Here is a 25,969-nt window from a genome sequence, read left to right on the forward strand (position 1 = left end):
GTCAAAAAATATATAAATGGATTACCATTACGGAAACCGAAGTTGAGTCTTCTACACTAAAGGTGAACTTTTTTAGCGAGAAGTATTATGGTAAATGTATGGAAGAGCACATGAACATATAGATGCATGGATCTACACTTTAATGTAGGATCTTAACTACATTTACCACCACTGCTAATCGAACTCATAGTCTCCTGTACCAACAGTTAGTTTCTTCAACAAGAGACATTAAAGAAAAGATATAGAAATAATATACAAAATATATCTGTCAAAATATGTATTACTATGAAACCTGTCTAGGTTTGCCACTATCTATTCAAAGGAAGTGCATCTTATGCAAGTAAACAACTTAGAAAGTAATAATGAAATATGAATGGTCTTCTTCATTCAATGAAGGCGTGGTCTACAAAGTAATAATGAAGTATGAATGGTCTTCCATTCAATGAAGGCGCGGTCTAGAAAGTAATAATGAAGTATGAATGGTCTTCTTTATTCAATGAAGGAAGATCTAGAAAGAAGAAATGAAGTATGAATGGTCTTCGTTCAATGAAGGTATGTTCTAGAAACTAATAATGAAGTATGAATGGCCTTCTTCATTCAATGAAAATATGGTCTAGAAAGTAATAATGAAGTATGAATGGTCTTCTTCATTCAATGAAGGAAGGTCTAGAAAGTAATAATGAAGTATGAATAGTCTTCTTCATTCAATGAAAGAGAGTCTAGAAAGTAATAATGAAGTATGAATAGTCTTCTTCATTCAATGAAAGAGAGTCTAGAAAGTAATAATGAAGTATGAATAGTCTTCTTCATTCAATGAAAGAGAGTCTAGAAAGTAATAATGAAGTATGAATAGTCTTCTTCATTCAATGAAAGAGAGTCTAGAAAGTTATAATGAAGTATGAATAGTCTTCTTCATTCAATGAAAGAGAGTCTAGAAAGTTATAATGAAGTATGAATAGTCTTCTTCATTCAATGAAAGAGAGTCTAGAAAGTAATAATGAAGTATGAATAGTCTTCTTCATTCAATGAAAGAGAGTCTAGAAAGTAGAGATGCAAAAAAGCCGGCTTTTTTGAATCGATGGTTTTTTTTCACATAAAAAGCCGGCTTTTTTGGGAAAAAAACGAGAATTTTGGAAATTTTGGCTTTTTTCAACTTCATGGTTTTTCTATCTAAATAGCTTTCTTATAGTATATTCTATAGTTAGATGAGAATTCCATGACCTGAATGTGATATTTTGCTCTGAAATTCACCATCAAGATGGATGGAGCACGTGTTTTACGAATTAAAGCTAACATGAAGAATGTAGTATTTGAGGGTAATTTTAGAGGCTATTTAACTTTATTTTAACTTTTGAGTTATCGACATCTCTTTTCTTCTCTAGTTTGTCATCCGTGTTTCATTTCTAAGAGCTTTTAGTACTCTAGCTTCTAGCGCAAAAGTTAAACTTGCCCGTTTCTCTATTTATCCGTCAAAGCGTACGTTTTTCAATATATCCGTCAAGCCGTACTTCCATATTTCTGTTATACTGTAGCTGTGAAGTGATTTAGCAATAATTTTCCGGACACAACCTTGAATACCAATTTATACAAATAATCAGTAGCGGATTTAGAAAAGTACTTTAGGAGGGTTTTTTCTGATTGTTTCGTTTCCTAAAAAGTCCTAATTTTATTTGGGATGTGCTTGAAGTTTATGAGTACAGGCATAATATTTCGTTTCGTTTATATGTTTAGCAATAATCTTCCGGATACAACTTTAAAAATCATTTTATACTGAGAAACAGTGACGGATTTAGAAAAGTATTTTGGGAAGGGTTTCTTACTAATGTTTAGTTTTTTTAAACATTCGTAATTTTTATTTGACGGGAGCTTAAAGTTTATGAGTAAAGGTATAAATAATAGATATTTCGTTTGTTGCAGACATTCCGTAACTTTGGGGAACGGGCTTCAGTCCGAAAGACCGCCCCCCTAACCTTCGCAAAACCGTCACTGCTGGTAATTAGTAATAATAACGATTTAAAAACAATAAAAAAGGAAGTCGCCCAACTCACAGTACACGCACTATTGATACATTCACAGATGGAATGAAGAAAAGCTTTGTCAGAATGGTCGAATGCTGGTTGAATCCCGGACTTCCCGATAGAAGCGCAAAAGCTAATCACTCAGTCATGTTTGTTGTGGAGTTGTATTTAGCTTAACTTAAATATATTCCGTAGTTTTTTTTTTTTTTTTTTTTTTTTTTGGGGAGGGGGGAGTTCAGTAATGATATGTTGAATCCTTCTTGTTAAAAATTCAGAAAACTTGAGGATTGGGTAAACTGTGATGGTGGTTCTATAAAACTTAACTGTAGAATTTCAAGAATATACAGAACCAAAAGCTCTAGATGTGCAGCCTTTAAGTGTATCATATAAATCTAAGTATTTCTCTTATGTTTTATTTTAATTTTATTTTGTTTCAAAAAGAGGGTATGGAATATTTTGAAGTAAAAATACTACATACTATTTTGCTAGTTATTTGTGTATTCTTTAAAAAGAAGTGTTTACTTTTAGGGTTGGCTGGTTTACACCGACTTTTTTTTTTTTTTTAATAACTGGTTTAAACCACAAAAATAAAAAGAATGAAAAATGCGAATCGTGTGAACTTCATGGTAACGTTTCCAGATATCAAACCACCTGCAATAGTTTTATTTCCCTTTCACCTTTTAATCAAGGTGTCCCATGTTCAATTCTCGGTCGAACCACAAACCTTTCATGCGTAACCCAAGTAGCGGTTCGGATGTCAGTTTAAGCGAAAGTCTTCTCCTTGATAACCTCGGTATTTCGTAAGGATGTTAAGCCTAAATATACGAAACAAACCAAATTGTATATTTCTGCATGCCTAAATGCGTGTTGTTTTATAAAGAAGCCAATATTGCTTAAATATATTGATAGAAATTGGCAAAATTTATCGATTGCCTACGTAGCTTCCAACGTTTGCTTGGATTGGACTTTCAATGATATCTACGTATTTGTAATTTAATACCTCAGTTTTAGCGTACTGATTATGGTACGTCGACCTTTAAATTTTACATGCAAAGCAATAACAGGATTTTCCCGTTATTGTCTTACATTTCAAGTAATGACGGGATTTTCCCAATGGCTAGGGCGGGAGATTCTCAACTTAATAAATTTACTGACCGCACTTCTTTAAACTTATGGGAGTTCTTCCGGCATAATCCCGCTGTTGCATAATAACATCAAGGCGAAACAAACTTATTTCTGTGAATATGTAATATAAATACATAAAGCAAAAAATCTAAGTCAAAAAAGCCTGGTTTAAACATCCCCCAAAAAACGGGTTTTTGGCATTTTCAAAAACAACCACGGTTCTTGCCAGCTCTGCTTACTTTTGTATATAGGAGGTTAAAAAATTCTTATTATATACATTGGTTAATCCTGTGGAATTCATAATGTAAATATGTTGAAGAAAAATTGTTTGAAATATTTTTTCGAAATTCATAGTTTATTTTCGATGTTTTATATTATTATCAGCATCAACCACTAATTAAATGATTTTTTGTGTTATAGAGAAGCGATACAAAGTTTGTTTTATCAATTTAAAGCAGTATTTTGAAAAAAGCCCAAAATTTCCCAAGCAAAAAAGCAAAGCAGAAAAAAACGAGTTTTTTTCCAAAAAAGCCGGTTTTTTTCCGAGCCCTTGCATCTCTACTAGAAAGTAATAATGAAGTATGAATAGTCTTCTTCATTCAATGAAAGAGAGTCTAGAAAGTAATAATGAAGTATGAATAGTCTTCTTCATTCAATGAAAGAGAGTCTAGAAAGTAATAATGAAGTATGAATAGTCTTCTTCATTCAATGAAAGAGAGTCTAGAAAGTAATAATGAAGTATGAATAGTCTTCTTCATTCAATGAAAGAGAGTCTAGAAAGTAATAATGAAGTATGAATGATCTTCATTCATTGAAGGTATAGCCTAGTTATAAGAATGACCAACTGAATTGTTATACTGTACTTTACGATTGGGTTTCATCTTAAGAGGTTACATATGAATTTGGTCACTTTGTTATTATTTGTACATTAGGTTAAAACAAAATCACAACTTCTTATGTCTTTGTCTTAAACAATAAGTTTCTCTTCTCCGTAGGGCCTTCAATGTGGGACCAACTATCGTATTTACTTAGTAGCTCATAATCGTATTGGAGCAAGTCCTGCAAGTACTACACTAGTAGTACGCACGCAAGGACATATTCCAGGAATACCATCCGCCACAGATATTCTGCATCCAAATTCCACTTCCGTGTCCCTATTATTACTTACTTGGCCAAATAATGGGTGTCCAATGTTGTACTTCGTGGTTCAATATAGAACATCTAAGGATAACCATTGGACACTAGGTAAGTTGATTACAGTTGTTCCTGTCACATTATTGTTAAGAGCAGTTTCTGGTATTTTTGGTAAACAGTAATGCTGAAATTTACTTAAATGATTAAGAGTTAGGATGGATAATCTTTACCCTTGATCAAAATTACAATTATACAGTCCTACTACTTTGTTCTAACTGCTTATGCCTGAACGTTTCTCTATACTTCCGGCACATTTACTTTCTAGCCCATTGATTAATATAAGGAATTACGTATTCTGTTTTCTTTGAAATGGGTTGAAATTTTAATGATGTGATTTTTACTGATTAGTTCAAGTTTAGACACTGTAAAACTACGCTCAGGAATTCTAACTATCTTTCTACATATATATTTCTGTAATTCTGAATTTTTAGAGTTCTAAGCTTTCGACTCTCCCCTGGGGTCTTGGTCAAACGGAGGTTAAAAACAGGAAGAAAGAGTTCGAGTAAAGGAACACATTAGCAATTCAAAACAGGAAAATGCGGTGTCAGCTTTATTGAGTTGAGTTGATTTTAGTTTAGCGTCCCGTTCAGCAGCGAGGCTATATGAGACGTGGACCTACTGATTAACGTGGAATCCGAACCACATGAGCTCCCGCCGGGATCAGCTTTATTGAAACATTTAAAAGAAACGCAACACAGGATAGAAGATTCGAAAATTTTATTTGGAGCTAGAAATCGTGTAGACAAACTGATTGTTGAAAATGTATTTATTCATTAAAAATAAAAAATAAAATCTAGATAAAGAATAGTTGAGTGATGAATAAGAGGGGGTAATTACAAAATTTTCACAGCATTGGTATGACAATAAAAATAACAACATGAGTTGGCAACCTTCCAACAAGGAACAGGGAAAGACGCACAAATTGACTCCGCCATATTTTAGTTCGCTGTAACCTCATCTGGAGATCGCTAACGCACTTGATAACGTGCTTTTGCACAATACAGCTCTTCCCTTGGTAAGTCCGTTCCTTTTTATTCTGTGATGTTTTTTTTTTTTCTTTTCTTTTTTAACCTTCGGGACCAAGACTCCAAGGGAGAGCCGAAAGCTTGATACTCTAAAAATTCAGGAATTAAAGAAATCTGTAACTAAAATGATCTTCAAGTTTAGTTAAATGTCATTTACTTTTATCTATATCTATATATATATATATATACTACAATATCTATATATATATAGTAGTACTATATATATTATATATATATACTACTATTTTATATCTATATCTATATACATATACTACTTAAACTAAAAATTGGTTATACTGTGGATTTGAAGAAGTCAATAAAAAAATCAAACCATTAAAATCCCTACAAACAATTTAAACTTATTTTTACTGTAGGTGCGAATTCAGTAACACACAAAGAGTAAAAAAGTGAATAATTGAACCGAGACTCATACCCGGGATCTCCGCCATACCGTGCCCTTGCGTTAACCACTACACCTTCTTCTTTCATTAATATATATGAAATTATAACCGTCAAAAGATGTCCTCAATATATGGACACTGATTTGTCCCAGCACAGCAACAAGGCTGTGATACAAGCCATATGGTCTGAGTGGAGAACACCGACTCCAGGAGTTAGAGAGTGTGTGACTGTTCTGGGAAGTATATCGGCTAACGTATCGTCAGGCATGCCGGAAATCCCGGGTTTGAGTCTTGGTCCAGTCTTTCACTCTTCATGAGTCATTAAAATTTCTGTCTACTTCAAAGAGAACAGGAAAAAATTTTTTCATACATATATCAATGTTAAAAAGCGAAGATAGCACATGTTACTTTCCCAGCAGTATATTAAGATAAACGTTCTAAACTCAACATTATCGGTATGACCCTCTGTGACTCTCAAGCTTACCTAAGGAATAAAATTATTCATTGTACAATTTATTATTATTATTATTATTATTATTATTATTATTATTATTATTATTATTATTATTATTATTATTATCATTATTATTATTATTATTATTATTATTATTGCTATTTTTGCACTCAATATAGTTTTATTATGCTATTATGTTCAAAGGAAAAATAATATATTTGTTTGAGGTTGCATCTATTTATACCCCTCTCATATGCTATATTTTATTAGCTAACTTAGTAATTGTCAAAGTCTCAGATAAATCTTTGTCCTATTATTGTGTGATAAAAATCGTGTATAGTTTATTAAATATGCACACCACAATGTGTACATAATCAAAGATAACCGTAGCAGAGATAAAAGGTTTTGTAACCGTGGTATTGAAAAAAAAAAAAAAATCAATCAAGTGAAAAACATAAGTGAAGTGACCAGAATGTTCTGGTTGTTAGTGAATATTCTATTACTAGACTATCATTAACACAGTTAGATTTTGTTTCGTGGAAGTTGTCATGTAAAGACAATTAATTTATTCATTTAACTGTCATTTGTATTTTTCGTATATACCATATTTACGCGAATCTAAGACGCCCTCAAATGTAAGAGTATCCCGAATTTTTGAGAGATAAATTGAAAAAAAAAAGTCCTAGAATGTAAGACACCCTTGGCGAAAATAAATAAAACAAAGAAAAAAACGTATACTGCATTGATTTGTTGAAGTTTTCAATAAAAGAAGTATTATTTTTCGCCTGAAAGAAGCAGAATAATGAACTCGCTTGTCACTCATCACGCAGTACCGGTATCACTCTGGCCGGTATCACGCAGTACCGGTGTCCATAAAGTACCGGTATCACTCTGGAAATCTTTCAACAGTTCTTTTCTATCAGATGGCACAGGAACAAATGGTAGCCATATTACGAACAAACGGGCCCCAATGCCGGAAGGCGTCAACTTTAAAACTGCACCTGCAAATCTTCAGGGAAGCAGGTTGTCATTCCCAAACAATGACTTACTCACCCGCGTCACCCTCTTCCCTTCCAAACCCGTTTGTGCCTCCAACTTCCTGTTTTGCAGTATTTTTAAACTCCTAATTTTGTTATCAATTGTCGTGCTTTAAGATGTGTGACTCACCTGTTTGTGCTCTTTAAACAGAGGAAGACGCCAGCCACAGTATGTGGAAGGGGAAGGAACAATCTCCGCTGTCGTAAATTTACAAGAATGATTCATCTCTTTCATTTTCCACTGATTTGCGGGCTAATTTCAAAGGGCATTTATCTCGCGTAAAATGCACTATTTTAGTTCTGCATTTTGTTCGTACATACAAAATATACATTCTTTACAGAATCGTGACTAACGGGATTAGCAATTTTTGGCAAAACTCCATCTAATCTGGCTTAAATTTGCATAACTCAAATCTAAGACACACCTTGATTTTGAAGGGAAAAAATCGACAAAAAAGTGCGTCTTAGAATTTTGTAAACACGGTAGTATATGCGTATGAGTGAAATACGTCAACATTATATGTATATTGAATGTATATGTATAAGATTGGAAAATTTAATAAGTAAATACTAACCAAATTACTGTAATACATTCATAATATTGTATCTGAATTCTGAATATCTAACTATAAACCTGTACACATATCTATATTGTAATCTAAAAAAAAGTATGATAATGAGATTTATTATATTGATAGTTTACATATGCATAAATGTAGCAACTGAAGGATAAAAGTAATGTTTAAGAAGATACTTGTTTTTTAATATCGTATTTTAAAATTATTTTATTCATCCGGATATGCATGACGAAATTATTAACAAAATAGTTTATGTGTGTCTTGATTAGTTTTGACAAAAGCATTACGATGTTGTTGGATTGAGATTTCATCTTCTCGTCCAGTTCTATAGCTATCGTAAATAAATTTGATATAGCGGAGGCAAGCAGTAAAATATATTCTATGGTAGACTTCAGTAGTTTTTCTGTTTAAACAGTATTTTTTTTTTTTTTTTAAATTTAATTTCCATGAAGTAATAGTGTAAATATTTTCCCCAATGTTGTTCTATCGTTTGACATTGAGTGAAAACAATGATGTAAGATAAGGAAATTTATACTGCTCTATAAGTAAAAGAGGTAGAAATTAGATATACTTCAATTTTGAAATCGTAATATATACAGGGTGTTCCACAAGAACACCGACAATGTTTGGGAGAAGATTCCTGATACCAAGATGACACCAAAAGTATAGATAAATCAGGGTGCACAAATTCATCCTTTCGGACTTATACGCTGTCGAAAACATGAAAAAATGAAATTTAAAGATCCATAGCTCCAAAACTATGGGACCTACCGTAGTCGGGTCAATACTTCACTTAGGAACTAATATGTGCTCCATCCGAGTATCGTTGTTTCAGAATCCTGCGGTACTTCTGCAACAATTTTTATCGAGGTTGTTGGCGAGTACTTCAAATTATATGTCCGTAGCCAAACTCCCTCTATACAAATTGTTGCGCGAGTACTTTAGAATTCTGAAACATGTACTGTCGGATAGCGCAAATATTAGTTAAGTGAAGTCTTGACTCGACTACGGTAGGTCCCTTAGTGTTGGAGCTATGGACCTTTAAAGTTCATTTTTTCATGTTTTTGGCCGCCTATAACTCCGAAAGAAAGCATTTGTGCACCCACCCAGATTAGTTTATACTTTTTTCTTATCTTGGTGTCAGGAATCACCTCCCAAATGTTGTCGGTGTTGTTTTGAAACACACTGTATAAGGAAAATCATATAGATAAAATGTTATATAGTATTTTATTTTTCATTACAGTTTCTAACGATTTGAAACCACAACGTAAATTTATTATATCAGGCCTTTCCCCAGCAACGATATATAATCTTCAAATCACAGCTCACAATCTAGCTGGGTCAACAACAGCAGAATACACTTTCGTTACTTTGACAAAAGATGGTGGTAAGTGTAATATATCTTATAATTTCAATGGAAAGAATAATTTCAATAAAATTCATAACCGAAACTACATAAAAAGTAAGATCTCCTGTGACATAATGCAACCCAACATAACCTCTAATTACAATGTTTGTATCGAAATTACCATTAGTTTTTATTCTATTACTAGCAGATATCCGTTCTTTGCACGGGTAGAATACGTTTCATTTTGGACATAAAGGGATGACTTTGAATTTAAACGGCATCGAAAGTGTCAATATTCGTCTCAGCGAACCCCGAAACTATGGATTCGACACTAATATCAGTTATTTTCGATCATTTTTATATATATATATCTCCCTCTCTCCTTGTTGCGGGGCTGAATTTGGATTTAAACGGCATCGAAAGTTTCACTGTTCATCTCAGCGACCCCGAAAACATTACTTCGGCACTAAAATTGGTCATTTTCGATCATTTTTATATATACTCGCTCTTCCAATTTGCGGAGCTGAATTTGGATTTAAACAGCATCGGAAGTTTCACTGTTCATCTGAGCGACCCCGGCACTAAAATCGGTCATTTTTGATCATTTTTATATATAGCCCCCCTCCCCTCAGTGTTCGAAGTGGAAAAAAAGCAAAGACGGTATGTTTAATTACGATTTTGCCTCGACATACCGGCTATCTAACTGTTGAAATACAGTGAGGGTATGTTGCCTAAAACATTACATTTCAATTTACATAATGACTGAAAACCATTGGAGAACTTTTCTGTAGTAACAAGGGGGGAATATGGAGAGACTTTGATCCCCCGCCAACAACTTTCTGAAAAAAAAAATTAAAAAATATTCCCTTTATGTTATCTTATAGAGAAGTATACACGAAAATGCTGAAAAACCGGATGAGGATATTAACAATTTCCCGCGGGAAAACTTCTGGTCTCCCCACTTTACCGTGGGTTATGCCAAACCCCCGGAAGTTCCGTCCCTACAGCAGACAACCGATAAATCCACCCGTGCTCAAAACACGACATTTATATGCATTAAAGCAAGAAGACACACACACACACACACACACACATACATAAATACATACATAAAAAGAGAAACAATTCAATATAAACATCAAAATATAAATTACGTGAACTTCTTTTAAGACGGACCATTTTAAAAACAAAAAGTAGGAAAAAGATAATAAAAATGTATGTTGTCAACTTAGAAATTACTTATACATAAAAAATAAATCCTTTTACGTGCGAAGCTATTCGTCAATTACTGTCTATAAAAATTGATTTATTAGAAGTATTTAGCATCTACTTTCCAGTGACGGTATGTTTTAATCATTAAAAAACCAGAGACAGTATGCCTTCATCACTGTAAAACCAGAGGCGGTATGGCATACCACCGCATACCTTCTCACTTCGACCATTGCCCCTCCCCCTCCTAAGTTGCACCGTCAAAGTGAAATGATTAAAAACCTCATTTATGCTGAAATTTGATCGAGATAGGTCGGGTGGTTCAAGAACTATGAAGTTACAAATATAGTCACTTTCCATTTTAGTATACTGTGTAAGATTAGAATCGGTTCTTGCAATCGTACTTGTATTATCAAAGAATCAATGCTTGAATTATGAACCGTAAGATGTATATGTAACAATAAATACAAATGATTTTCACGAATTAAACAGTTTGCTTAACAAGAGAGATTTTAGGACTATTTTGGATTTCATAAATCATAATTTACCTTTTTTTTATGTATTTTCAAGAACGACGAAAGTTAAATACAGTATTTACCTATGCTGCAAACTTTATTGCTGAAATATTTCAGGAATTCACTGCTCTCTTCGTCAGCCGTATTTCGAAAAACAGAAGTAGGGAACGATAAACTCACATTTATCACAACACCAAATGTCTTCCTCTAACAGAAAACGCTGTAATTACAACAGTTCACAAGATGGCTACAATTTGTTATTACAAAATGCTTCAAAACATGACACTAATTCTTAAAAACATGAAAAATATATATGATTTAATAAACACTGAAAATTATTTACATATTTACATATTCACCGAGAAATTAACACTGTATAAACTAAATATGCTTGAAATTAATTGTTGCCAGATCCAAATTATATACAACTGTTGCTCCTGCATGACATCTCCAAGCGAAACATCAACAAACAATACTGTATTCTATAAATTGACAAAATTAGTTTCTGTGGACCTCGTATTTTCGAACAAAGCTATTAATGACACAGTCTCAATTTTTGTCTGAATTACCTTTATTAAAGTTCAACGTTAGAATTTTAGATCTTATAAGAATAGCTCAAAAATATTTATTTCGGTGTGTGAAGTAGTTTTGGGATTGATTTTTATTTCCTTTATGTTTCAGAAACTTAGGTGTTTTGACAAAACTGAAATCGCAGAATCTTCTTCGCATCTCTAATGTATTCCTTTACATTCGTTTCAACTTTTCTCTTATACTAAAGCGCCATCACGTTGACAATTTGAGTGCTTACTATTGATTTACTATAAGATGTACCAAACATACTCCTTATTATAAACAACGACAATGGAATGCTCTTATTTATCAGCAAAATGTATTAAGCAATGTCAGGCTCTTCTTTAATATACATATTAACGCTTACTACAATTATGGTGTAATTGTTATATTACAATTAATATCAAAGTTGAATTATTAAAAAAAAAAAAAAAAAAAAAAAAAACCTAGCTGAACCTGCGCCCTCCACACAGCGCACCATTCACATATGAGCATGAATCTCCTTGTCATTCCTCACATCTGTATATGTTCTTTTATAGACACAAGTGAAGGACGGCTTGGTAAAAATTGGCTAGGGGTATCATAAAGAGGAAATTTTTTTCGATTATTTTTGTCAATATCTCGCACCGTTTGCAAGATTTGAGCCTACATCCAATTGGAGTTTCTAATTCATGTATGATCAATGTTTTCTATCTTCTTGTATGCAGTATGTAATAAGTAAATACATTACATACATAATTCATTATAATATCAGTGATATATGGTGTTCATTGGGCAAAACACTCCAAAAAATAAAGATTCATCTTAGCCTAAAGAAATGGTTATCCTTCGTTTTCATGATCATTTGGCCATGAAGCAAATACGGAGAGACATACAACCTCTGTATACAACTTTGTTATGTTGGAATGTATAACTAATAGGATATGATGCTTTATTTTTTTAAAATTTCAACATTTCTAGCGTACCCGTAAACAATGTAATAAAGAAATAACGGCCACGTTTTTTACAAAATTCAATTAGAATTGGACAATTTACAGAAAATTTGGAATCGACCAGCAAAAACGGCACATTGTTAGTACCTGTGGTTTTCGAGATCTCATTGTCAAAAGGATTGGAGACAAACATATGAATCTAGCAGTTTAATATATAGATGACTAATACAATCTCGCACTCACATAATACTTTCTACTGTAACTTCGAGACTTATCTTGAAATTTCATAATACAATATAATGTACAAACTTATATTTTAGTTAATTCTTGTAGCAGCTTATCAAGTTTTTACGATCCACTTTTTTAATCTTAGGTGTGTATATAATTTCGCACCAATCTGTCTAAAAATATTTTATGTTTGAGTAACATAGGAAACATTTTTTCGGAAAGTATATATATATTATTATTATTATTATTATATATTAAAGTATATATTAATAATATATATATTATTGGACCTAATTATCTCTTTAAAAGGAGTACGATATTCCTTTTCTTGGATTGATTCCGACTTTATGGTTTAAATATGGTTTTCACACGGAAGAACTAACCCACCCATAAAGTACTATACAAAAAATAAGAGTGAAAATAGGATAATGTGCTGTCCGTGCAGATTTTCATTAATAAACATTTTTAGTTTACGTTCTCGCGAATAATTTATCTAATTACATAGAGAAAATATTGTAGTTTAATTTTATGTCTAACTGTAAGTGTATTGCTAATATCTTAATTGAAGATTAATCTTTCGTGCTAGTCGTCAAATTACAGTAGTAAGATTAAACTACATCGCCTCCTCTGTCGAGTTTACTCACCAACCACTATAAACTTCGTACTATATATTTATGCAATTGTTCAAGAACTTCGTCGTACACAACCGATAATGCACGTAGCGACATCTATTAGCGTGATTGTTTACTATTAAGAATTAGTGTGACGCACTGTGGTGTTTCTCATTATAAATAAAATAGTATCATTTTCATACGTGTATTAAATAGTCAGTACATGTGACGGGTGCAAATAGCCGTTTCTGCAATACAGTGAAAGCTCTGAATAACGGACACCAATGGAACATAAATTTTTGTCCGTTACTGAGAGGTGTCCGTTACAGAGAGGTTACAGAAATTTAATATCTCACAACGGTAATTGTATGCAGTAATATACAGAAAATACATTATGTTTGAGCGTAAATACGTAAACTTCAATATGAAAATACTCTATTTAATACGTATTTGAGTTACTTGGAGGGATGAAGGAGAAATTCATTTCCGTTAAGTAATATTATTGCTGGGGGATGTGTTACTATATTCGTATACTGCAAAAGATAATGCGTGTATTTTTATTTTCTTATGTACATATGTGTGTGTGTGTGTGTGTGTGTGTGTGTGTGTAGCAGAACCGAGAATAATTTCTGTCTGTTATGAAGAGGTTATTGAAATTAACAAAAAATTGGCTACTTAGCAATGAATCCTCCCTTGAAAAATTTAAAGATTTTGACGTTTCGGAATTCTCAGCTGGTTCCTTCCTCAGTGGCAAGGTAAACAGGATTAAAACGGAAAGGAGATAAAAGGAGTAAAACCAGGAATACATAGCACTATATAAAAGTAACGTACAAAAAAAGATCCTGAGATGACCAGAGCAGAGTGAAAAAAGAATGAACTGAATCAAAAAGAACGCTGTGTATATGTTAGGCCACTATTGCCAGATCCAAAGTATGCATCAAAGGTAGGTACCCAAGCTCGATCAATGTTGCCAGTATCAAGGTTCAATGTAGTTTTATTTATGAATAAAGAATGATTCTTTAATTTCCCGTTTTTTTTTTATTTTTATTTTTATTTTGCTGAACCTATTACCCTAACCTGTTTTATATTATGTGAATGTTGTTTTAGATGAAGCGCCAAACCCGACATGCCTTCTTCTTGTTACTTCTTTGATTGTCTAACATGTTCCTTCACACCCGTGCTAATATTACGTTTAGTTTGGCCAATGTATGAGGAATCACATTCGCAATGGACGCGCTACATACCTGCCTTATTTAATGGATCGACAAAATAGCTTTTAAATCCAGTGAGATGTTTTTGTAAACTTTTGGGGGAAATAGTTGAAGCAGATATGTTATGCTTCGCAAGAATACGCTGAATTTTTGTTGAAAGTTGTGGAAAATAAGGAATTCCAATCCTAGTTGTTGCTTCTTTGGAAGTTACTGTTTTGGGGACTTTCAGCGATCTACATGTTTGATGAAACCATTTTTGTAAAATACACAGCTTATAACCGTTTTCTTGTCCTATTTTATATAAAAACTGTATTTCTTCATTGAGATCTTTTTGACGGTCACAGATTAATAATGCTCTACGAAAGAAGTTCTTCCAAATATTGGCCTTGTACATTGGCGGATAAGCTGACTGTTGATATATGTAAGCAGTGCCTGCATTAGGTTTTCGGTATACTTTTGTAATAAATTTATTGTTTGATCGGGTAATCAATAGGTTTAGAAATGGAAGGCTGTTATCAGATTCACGTTCAAGGGTGAACTTCAGCCTAGGATGCTGATTGTTGAATTGTTCAAATATATATATGATCGAAAATGACCGATATTAGTGTCGAATCCATAGTTTTCGGGGTCGCTGAGATGAACAGGGACATTTCCGATGCCGTTTAAATCCAAATTCAGCCCCGCAACTTGGGGGACAGAGAGGGGAAGATGTATAAAAATGATCGAAAATGACCAATATCAGAAAGCAATTCAGTAATAGTAAAAAGTGGCTGACTAACGGAATATACTATTACTTTTTCTTATTTTAACCTAGCGAAGCGAGTAATTGATGCTAAAACTTGAAAATTTTATAATTTATCAATTAGTAAAAATAATATATAGAAATATTTATTACATTATTAATTATTTTATGATTTTTTTTTTAACAGAACCACCACCTCCTGAATTGGTGAGAACTACAAAAACCCAGACGTTCTACACAGATGTTCGAATAATTGTTCCTCTTGTTCTTTCAACGTTGGCTTTAGTAGGGGCAAGTGTAGCGGCTTGTCTTTGCCAAAGAAATAGTAAGCGGTCACTTTATTTAAGTAACTGAATAGAGAATAATTAAAGTAGTGTAAAACAAGAATTGTATTTGTAGGCTAGAGTCTAAATTTTAATTTTATAGTTAAACAGTGGCGAAGGGTGATAGTTTTAAGAGGGTAGGCCCAATGTAATAATAATAATAATAATAATAATAATAATAATAATAATAATAATAATAATAATAATAATAATAATAAGAAGAAGAAGAAGAAGAAGAAGAAGAAACAGATTATCGACGGACATAACTATCTTACTACAGAAACACAAGAAGACAAATTCACATGAATTTAATGTAATTGTAGGTCATCGACAGCACTTATTCAATCCGGATCTCAATTTTCATAACGAAATTCACGTATTTGACTCATACCTGATCTTAATTCGCCGTAATGTAATTTAATTGTTTCAATTAGGTGTGATCGGATGGGGAAGATGGACTATCACATTATCTGCGCTTCACAAGAAACATGCTGTTTCGTCTACTTGTATTGAAATAAACTCTGCTTGTAAAATTTCGTCTTTAATTATATTGTTCAAAACATATGACAAGCATTCAACGAAGTCATTTTATTTGTCACTTGATTCCCCTTTAAAAACAGAATCAGACTTAAATATTTTTTCATATGCTGCTCTTAATGTCAACAACTACAAATATTTGTTTGTACCAATGCATGCAGAACTCTCTTGCCCTCTGTTGTTCTATTTTCAACACAGGAGTTGGTCTTTGTTCCTTAATAACACAATTTTCAAAAGACCACTCACATAGAGGATTCTTTAATAGGAATTATATTATGTTCATATTCTTCAATTACTGGAATTTTCTCTCATTCATTTTTGCCAATGTAAGAAAAAAATGTCACTCACAACATCTCAAGAACACACACTCTCTACTCAATTCTAATTAACTCAACGAATCTGATTTCGTATGAATTTGCGCCAACGTAACGGAATAAAGGGGCGTTAGTTTGCGACAATAGGCGTGGCACATAGCTTGTTCCAGCTTTTGCGTTACGTTATAGTCCGCAAAATTAAGCAAAGTTCGTACCGAATGGGGCCTCACTCTTGCTCTTTATTCGTTTGACATATCGAATCGAAATCGAAGGTCTCGAGAGAAACGCTTTATGTAGAAACGAAAGTCGATAAGCGCTGAGGCCGGTCTCTTTCGCAGGTTATTTATTACAAACACGTTCTCTCGCGGGATTTTCTGAGTAGCTTGGCGGTAGTTCTACTGCAGCTTGAGACACTACTCGGTGAGCCTCCCAGCAGTGGTGCTAACCACGATTTCTTCATCGAACAATATATTATTTTTCAACTTACAAAACTATCATACATTCTGTGCCAGGAAAATGAAATAATTATAAATTATAATTTCTAAAAGTAAATGGGTAGGCCGGACCTCAGGGCCTCTTACGACCCTTCGCCACTGTAAAGTTAAACAAGATTACAGTAGCATACTATATTCTTTACAAACTTCTCCCGAACAAGTTGAAGAAAAAGCATCGATATTGGTATCGGACCATAATCACCTACGTAAGTTGATTGTTAATTTACATATAATAAATTGTACAAATTACCTTGTTAATATATTAAGAAAGTTATTAACTATATACAGGGTGTTACAAAAAATGTGTCTTAATATTTTGGAAACAGATTCCTCACAACAAAATAAGATAAAAATTCATATGGACCTATGCTCAAAACTAGATAGTATAGGAGTTATAAGGTGCCAAAAACATGAAACAAGTGAACTTTAAAAGTTTATAGCTCCACTAGTATGGAACCAATCGTAGTCAGGTCAAGACATCACTGAGGAACTGGTATGTGAACTATCCAAATATCTATGTTTAAGAATGCTCCAGTACTTGCACACCATTTTTTAGAGAGGTAGGTGGAGAGTGATCAAGTACTCCCAAAGAGCCTCTCTAGAAATGATTGTGCAAGTACCAGAGGTTCTGGAAGATGGACATTTAGATAATCTCTTTCCAGCCTTAGAAAAAAGTGGATGTAAACAAACCCACCTGACTACCACGGAGTCGATGACCAGTGATTGGTTGTTGATCTCACTACACTAGTATCCTACCGCAATATAATCCCTACTAAAATAATAATTTCTAATAAAGATATCTGAAATTATTCTGTCTTTTGTGATGATAAACGCAATATATATAATATTCAACAACAGATGTAGCTTTTATTTCAACCTTACCTTTACTTGGACATATAGCATGTACTGCGCATGCGTATGCATTTGCGCGACGACCCCGCTCATTTGAAATTGTAGAATGCAGAGTTTCATAGCGACGATGAGTGACAATAATCCATCTTCGTTTCGTGTTATACAACATAAAAGAGGACAACAAGAACAGAGGCAATCTCGTTTATATAACGATTTAAGAAAATACATATTTTCATCACAGCAGTAGTCAGTGTCAGTGCGTTAATTAACTTACCAACCAACCGTAGCCTTACACTTTGGAAATTATGCGACGATAGTAAGCTAGCAGACGATCTTGCTGTCCACGTCTCTCGCTGCCAAAGCACGTGTGAGCCGCGGAGTAATACATTTCGCTTTCTTTACGTCTACTTTGTTCTAAGGCTGGAAAGAGAGTAGTTCACGTGGTAGTTTTTCAGTGATGTCTTGACCCGACTATGATGGGTCCTATTATAGTAGAACTATGGACCTTTAAAGTTCATTTTTTCACGTTTTCGGCACCTTAACTACGAAACTATGCACTTCCGACCACCGATCCATATGAACTTTTTTTTTCTTACTTTGATGTGAGAAATCTGTTCCCAAAAATATTTTGACAAATTTTTGTACACCCTGTATTTCTAATTATCATTCATGACTGTTTTCATGAAATATTATTTTAAGTTTAAATTGATTATGATTAATTAGGGGAAAATATAAGAGTTGATCATGGTATCACGTAATTTCAATCAAAAATAAAATGATTTTTTACGTTGTTATCTTGTGTTTGGTTGTTTCGATTTAGCTTCCGAATCATAATAATGTGTACCAGTATTCCACTACACCATGGCTCAGTATCCTTAAAGAATTCTTAAACATATATCCTGAATCTCACAAACCCAGTTAGTCAATATGTACCAACTAGAAACAACTATACATTTGCAAGTTAAGAGCACTACCATGGATCCCTCATGCGCCAACTTATTTATGAGGAGTCTTGGACAAATAAATTCTCCATTTTTTAAAACTTAAATCTTTTATCTGGCTTCGATTCAGCGATGACATTTTCATAATTTAAACCCACAGAATTGGAACTATTTCTACTGTCTCCAAATAATACATGTTTTAATAAAATTCAATCATTGAATCATCCAGGCTAGCATATTCCTCGATGCTGACGTCAGAGTTGAGAATGGACATCTCGATACTGAAGTACTTCAAACCTACCATCAATATGTAACATCTTAATTTAAAGAATCCCACCCTCACCATACCAAATATTTCCTACTCTATACCATGATCGTGGGAACCCGTATCTACTCCATTATACCTCAGCTGTCTCAAAATCCACTCGTCAGCACTCTTCAAAAAGGAACGCCTTCTTTCCTGACCTCATCTGTAAGGATAAGCGGACAAGGAAATAAGTTAAAAGAGTGAGGATTTTATGAGGACCATTGCGTAAAGTATATTTCTAAATATACTTTACGCAATGGTACGTTTAGTTAAAACAAATAGTCCGTAAAATTTATTTCTCTACAGACTATTTAATTTCATGTGTTCTGTCTTTCTCTCACAGAGCAACTCCACAGTCATCATTCATTTCGACATATATGCTGAAATATTAAAAGAAGACTTATCTCTGATAAATCCTATAGCTTGTGCCATGATATATGAAGTATTACATAAAAATTGATCCCTTAATTTTCAGTACATACCTATCATTAGTATGCATATATTAATGTAGACCATAAATGCTAGGATCAATGATTTACTATAAACCTATTCTTAATGAAATCCTACGATATAATAGACAGTAGTGTTTTATGTAACGACTTAAATGTATCACATATAATCAGATAACTTTACTTTAGCAAGCAAGATAACATTTTTAGAAGATCGGAAAAATCTTGATATAATACCACATTTTGTATCGAATTATGAATTGCATTAAATCGATTATTTGAATTATTAATTGTTAGAAACATATTAATTGAATTATTAAATGTGGAAAACTTGTTATTTGAATTAATAATTGAAAGAAGCCTATTATTTTAATTATTAATTATAGGAAACATTATTTGAGTTACTAATTGCGGGAAAGCTGTTACTTGAATACTAATTGTAAGAAATCTATTATTTGAATTATTAATTGTAGGAAACATATTAATTGAATTATTAAATGTGGAAAACTTGTTATTTGAATTATTAATTGTAGAAAGCCTATTATTTAAATTATTAATTATAGGAAACATCATTTGAGTTACTAATTGCGGGAAAGCTGTTACTTGAATACTAATTGTAAGAAATATATTATTTGCATTATTAATTGTAGGAAACATATTACTTCAATTATCAATTGCTGAAATCCTATCGTTTGAATTATCAATTGTTGGAAACCAATTATTTTAATTATTAATTGTAAGAAACCTATTATTTGAATTATTAATTGTAGGAAACATATTAATTGAATTATTAAATGTAGAAAACTTGTTATTTGAATCATTAATTGTAAGGAAGCCTATTATTTAAATTATTAATTATAGAAAACATTATTTGAGTTACTAATTGCGGGAAAGCTGTTACTTGAATACTAATTGTAAGAAATCTATTATTTGAATTCTTAATTGTAGGAAACATATTACTTCAATTATCAATTGCTGGAATCCTATCGTTTGAATTATTAATTGTGGGAAACCAATTATTTTAATTATTAATTGTAACAACCCTATTATTTGAATTATTAATTGTAGGAAACATATTAATTGAATTATTAAATGTGGAAAACTTGTTATTTGAATCATTAATTGTAGGAAGCCTATTATTTAAATTATTAATTATAGAAAACATTATCTGAGTTACTAATTGCGGTTAAGCCGTTACTTGAATACTAATTGTAAGAAACTTATTATTTGAATTATTAATTGTAGGAAACATATTACTTCAATTATCAATTGCGGGAATCCTATCGTTTGAATTATTAATTGTTGGAAACCAATTATTTTAATTATTAATTGTAAGAAACCTATTATTTGAATTATTAATTGTAGGAAACATATTAATTGAATTATTAAATGTAGAAAACTTGTTATTTGAATTATTAATTGTAGGAAGCCTATTATTTAAATTATTAATTATAGGAAACATTAATTGAGTTACTAATTGCGGGAAAGCTGTTACTTGAATACTAATTGTAAGAAACCTATTATTTGAATTCTTAATTGTAGGAAACATATTACTTCAATTATCAATTGCTGGAATCCTATCGTTTGAATTATCAATTGTGGGAAACCAATTATTTGAATTAATTGTTAGAAACCTATTATTTGAATTATTACTTGTAGGAATCATATTACTTCAATTATTATCAATTGCTGGAATCCTATCGTTTATTTTAATTATTAATTGTTGGAAACCTATTATTTGAATTGTTAATTGTAGGAAACATATTTCTTCAATTTTCAATTGCTGGAATCCTATCGTTTGAATTATTAATTGTTGGAAACCAGTTATTTTAATTATTAATTGTTGGAAAATTATTATTTGAATGATTGGTTGCAGGAAACCTTTTCGGACAAGGGAAACCTCTACATGATTCACAACTTGCCGCTTCACTAGATAACAAACACAACGCAGCTCAACAAAGGGAACAATATTATGCTACAATCCATAAAGTAAATTCTGCAGCAGATAAAATACCAGGTATGTCTGCACAGATCTAACTTAAGAACAAATCACATATAGTAGCAATATTTCCTGTAAAGTTTATTTATGACATGAAACTATTTGATAAAATTTGTATACGTATATTAAAATACTTGTACGCATTTAAGAAAGGAGTTAACAAATTAGTCAATGGAATAAGTTTAATAAGTTATAGTTCACCTCGTGTAAATATTTTAATGAAAATCTTTCAGTTTTATATAACACGGTTATGCTGTATAGTGGAAGAAAACAGGAGAACCCCAAAAAATCCATCCACACGGTTTTTGTGTACAACAAAGTCCATTTGGCGCGAGCTGGAATCGAACCTGGGACCCCATGCACCACAGGTGAACACTCTACCATTGAGTTACTGCGGCCTCATACTTCAATGAATGGAAATGCTATTAATAGTTGACTAGATGTACTTAGTCTATTTTGGGGACGATATTTATATTACCTTACTACAACGATCAGCTACAGAACTACCACTTTCAATTTCAATGTTGAATTCTGGTAGTTTGGGATTCTAGTAAGTTTTCACAGACTAACAGTTAGGTGACACATTGACTTCTTACGTTTCGAATGTAGACATTGCATTCATCTTCGGGGATTTTGATGAAGAGTCCGGAGATATGTGGACATACATATATAGTGACTACGTAGAGGCGGAGCTATGAATGGAGACCTGTGATTGGTTGAAGGAAATGCTGGCTCTTGATTGGTTGTTGTAGTTACGAGAAGTGCCTTCGTTGAGCGCCTGTTTTTTGTTCCTGAAAAGGACTAATCAAATGAAACTGAGTTGAAACTAATTGTCTCTATTGAGATAATTGCTTTCATGGAGATGGCTATGGGGTCCTTTATTATTCTGTCCCAAAAAAATACTTCATTTGGTTACTATAGTGGTATTTGCATTAAAATTAACTCTATATACCAGCTCTAACCTATGCTCTGCTACTCCTGACTTCTCCAATTGCTGAAGTCTGATGTAGCTGTTGTGTTCTTTGCATCGTTGTTCTACGGTGCGTCCAGTTTGCTCCATGTGATCAGACACATTCACGAGGTATACGATACTCCAGGAGTGCGCAGGTGCAGGTTGTCCGTCACCGATTTCAGTAACGATTTTATGTTGGCTGGAGGTCTGCGAATAACTCTTATACCAAGTCTGGCAAGTATTCTGCCGAGTTTGCTAGAGGTGTGGCTGATGAAAAACAATTCGGTGGTGGAGAAATGATCCTTACTCTTGACTTTTTCTATCTCTTTGTGTTGGGAAGTAACCAGGGGCGCCCGAAGAAAATTTTCTAGAGAGGGGGCCTATCTTCATGGTTGGTATATTACGTCTGGTATTTCTGGTTTGCTATATTATGTATCTATTTTCGTGAGCCAGAGAGGGGCCCGGGTCCCACCCTGCTCTCCCCTTCGGGCGCCCATGGAAGTAACGGTTCCTTTTTTGGCAAGTTGGTATCTGTAAGACTATAGCCATTCTTTGTAGGGTCGAACGAAGATGTCTGAGTTCCTCTTGTAAACTTTCCTGGTCACTTATAAAGACTGCTCTGTGAGCCAAAGTGTTTAGCACTGTAAGAAAGTGTGACTTGTAAGACTGCTCTGTGAGCCAAAGTGTTTAGCACTGTAAGAAAGTGTGACTTGTAAGACTGCTCTGTGAGCCAAAGTGTTTAGCACTGTAAGAAAGTGTGACTTGTAAGACTGCTCTGTGAGCCAAAGTGTTTAGCACTGTAAGAAAGTGTGACTTGTAAGACTGCTCTGTGAGCCAAAGTGTTTAGCACTGTAAGAAAGTGTGACTTGTAAGACTGCTCTGTGAGCCAAAGTGTTTAGCACTGTAAGAAAGTGTGACTTGTAAGACTGCTCTGTGAGCCAAAGTGTTTAACACTGTAAGAAAGTGTGACTTGTAAGACTGCTCTGTGAGCCAAAGTGTTTAGCACTGTAAGAAAGTGTGACTTGTAAGACTGCTCTGTGAGCCAAAGTGTTTAGCACTGTAAGAAAGTGTGACTTGTAAGACTGCTCTGTGAGCCAAAGTGTTTAGCACTGTAAGAAAGTGTGGCTTGTGATGACAGCTGCTTGCATTGAGATAAACATCCGTGTATGCAGGCTTCTTATGTACGTTGTGTCATAATGTTTCATCAAGTTTACGGCGAACAAGAATATCAAGAAAAGGGAGGCATTCATTTTGCTCCAATTCCATAGTAAATTGGTCTGAGGATGGCAACTGTTGACAAATTTCAGAAAGTTAGTTCCGAGCTAAAGTGATTTCGTACCATCCGCATCGTATCCTTGATAGAATTCTTGTGACTGAAGAAACTACGTCGAAACTGACCAGGAGGTCGTTTGGATTTGCTTTGAGGTTCTTCAGGATCTTAACAAAATCAGATAAATTTTTAATGTGATGTTCAAGTTTCCAAGTAACGGATAGTTTCCAAGTACGTTGATGTGAGGTACTTTTCGAGGCGATACGTGGACTCTCTATGGCGCTGGCAATAGGCCTCAGAGGTACACCATTCATGTGAACTTTTCGTATATCATAGAGTCGAGATGATTGACTTCTGTGTGCCGACAGACTTTTGCGGAGATCTTCGGAAAGTCCAGATTTATTCATCAATAGGTTGATTTTCCTCTCGACGATTGAGTCGAATTTTTGGTTAATTTTTTGTAGGCTTTGTCATCCAGCAAGTCAGCTTATGTTGTTCTTAGAAGTTTGCGTAGGTAATAGGACGGTGTCATTACCTTGTAGTAAGTGTTTTATTAATCTAGTATAGCTAAGAAACTGGGGATTCATTTTCTTAACAGGACTCAGATAAGTACTCAATGATGGTATTACAGGCCTACAAGGAGCATCAAATGATTGCGAACATGGCTCTCGAGCAAATCGAAATGATTGCGAAACTTAAGCTAAAAGAAAAGGACCACAGTTACAATAGTAAGTTTTGTTATTTTATTAGTTTTTGCATGTTGTTATCACTGTTGCTTCTAACACTTATAACCACCATTACTAACACTATCATTATTACTAATGAAATATGTACTGTAGCGAATTAAATGAAAATAACACAAAGCATTAGTGATTACAGACACTTACTTTATTATTCATATTTTTTTTTGGAAGTCCTCACTGCTGAAGAAAAGTTTTCCAGAACCGTTTTTGGGAAGATTGATATGACGTTTTCAAGTTCAACTGAACATAATTTTTTTAGTTATCACGAATTCTGTTGACACCTTGTTTCTATCATCGGATCATAAAGCTTTCATTACACAAAACACTCATTCAACATGTGCATTACTGACTGGTACAGTGAGGTGCATCTATTTTCTCGCGAATATACTCAATAATTTCCAATTATTATTATTATTATCCTTCGTATCAAGTATTGACATAATAGATTTCACTCTCACCTCTATTAAATCATTAACTGAAAATAGTGTTGTTGCTGTACGATAATACAGGCACAGCAATGAAAGCAATTTAAAGTTAGCCTTTTGTTACAATGGAAATACAATTTTTGTAAACAAAAGTAAATAATACAAAGTATTTGCTTGTAACAATAAGCAAAATACAAATGACATTAATTAATCATAGGTAATATTTAAGCACATTAGCCAGTAGACCCGTAGAATGTATTTTGAACTCGACTATATATAACTATATATACTTTGAACGAACTATATATATAAAGACAGTCTAAGCTACAAAAGTGGTTACTAGATCTTCTGGAACCATCCGGAGTGCTCGAGTAAAAAGTGCATGATTCGAAACAGATGTCTAGAGTCAGGGTGTTGAAGTTACCACCGCGTAACAGCGAGAACTTCATTTTGGTTCACACTCCTTCGATTCGTCACGGAGAATCGCGAAGGGACCAACACGAACTATCGCCAGTCGTATGAATCAGGTTATTATTATTATTATTATTATATACAGACTGTCCCATAATTCGTGTGTAAACTTTAATTTCATAGTACTCAGAACTGGTAAAAGCTAGAACTGTGAAATTTGCAGGCAATTTAGAGGAAGGTCAGAAGATTTGTTTGATAGCAAAATGAGATCGCGGGTATTATTGTTTGCGGAGTTACAGGGTCAAAGGTCAAAATGCGATTTTTTCCTTATGGGATTTCAATGTTAAATAGTAGTCTCACATGCCATTTTTTTGAATATCCATCTCCGGTAGCAAAAATTGGTATATCGACATAAATTCTGATCCGAAACAATGTGATAACGAGAAATTTGGGCAATCGTGACCCGGTGACCTCTAGCAGGTCATCTGTGACCCTTGAAGAAAAAGCTCCCTTTTCAACAGCTTATTGTACACAACTAATTCAGTTGAAGATAATGTTAAAAAGACATATGCACAAAGGATCTACTGAACATCCTTTTTAGCAAAACGAAGAGGTCAGCAATATCATCAGAGGTCAAAGGTCACGTAGTTAAAATGTCATATTTGATGCGTTAACAAATAAGAAAGTGTGACATTGGAAATAATGCTTTGAAGTGCCATAGAACACATGCATAATGATCCTTCCAACGAGTGTG

General features: G+C 33.4%; 1 protein-coding gene across 2 annotated transcripts in view; it reads left to right on the top strand.

Moving 5' to 3' along the window:
• The window catches only part of Dscam2 (Down syndrome cell adhesion molecule 2), a 558,607-nt gene that overhangs the window by 507,428 nt on the left and 25,210 nt on the right, over nt 1–25,969 (top strand). For both annotated transcript variants that reach the window (XM_081742257.1, XM_081742256.1), the window contains exons 24-27: nt 4,139–4,388; nt 9,076–9,219; nt 15,386–15,523; nt 21,292–21,432. In XM_081742257.1, coding sequence (XP_081598383.1) covers nt 4,139–4,388; nt 9,076–9,219; nt 15,386–15,523; nt 21,292–21,432 — 673 coding nt within the window. The remainder of the gene's footprint in view (nt 1–4,138; nt 4,389–9,075; nt 9,220–15,385; nt 15,524–21,291; nt 21,433–25,969) is intronic.

This window comes from Thermobia domestica, chromosome 16, assembly GCF_964235325.1.
Source record: "Thermobia domestica chromosome 16, izTheDome1.hap1.1, whole genome shotgun sequence".
Classification (NCBI taxonomy): Eukaryota; Metazoa; Arthropoda; class Insecta; order Zygentoma; family Lepismatidae; genus Thermobia; species Thermobia domestica.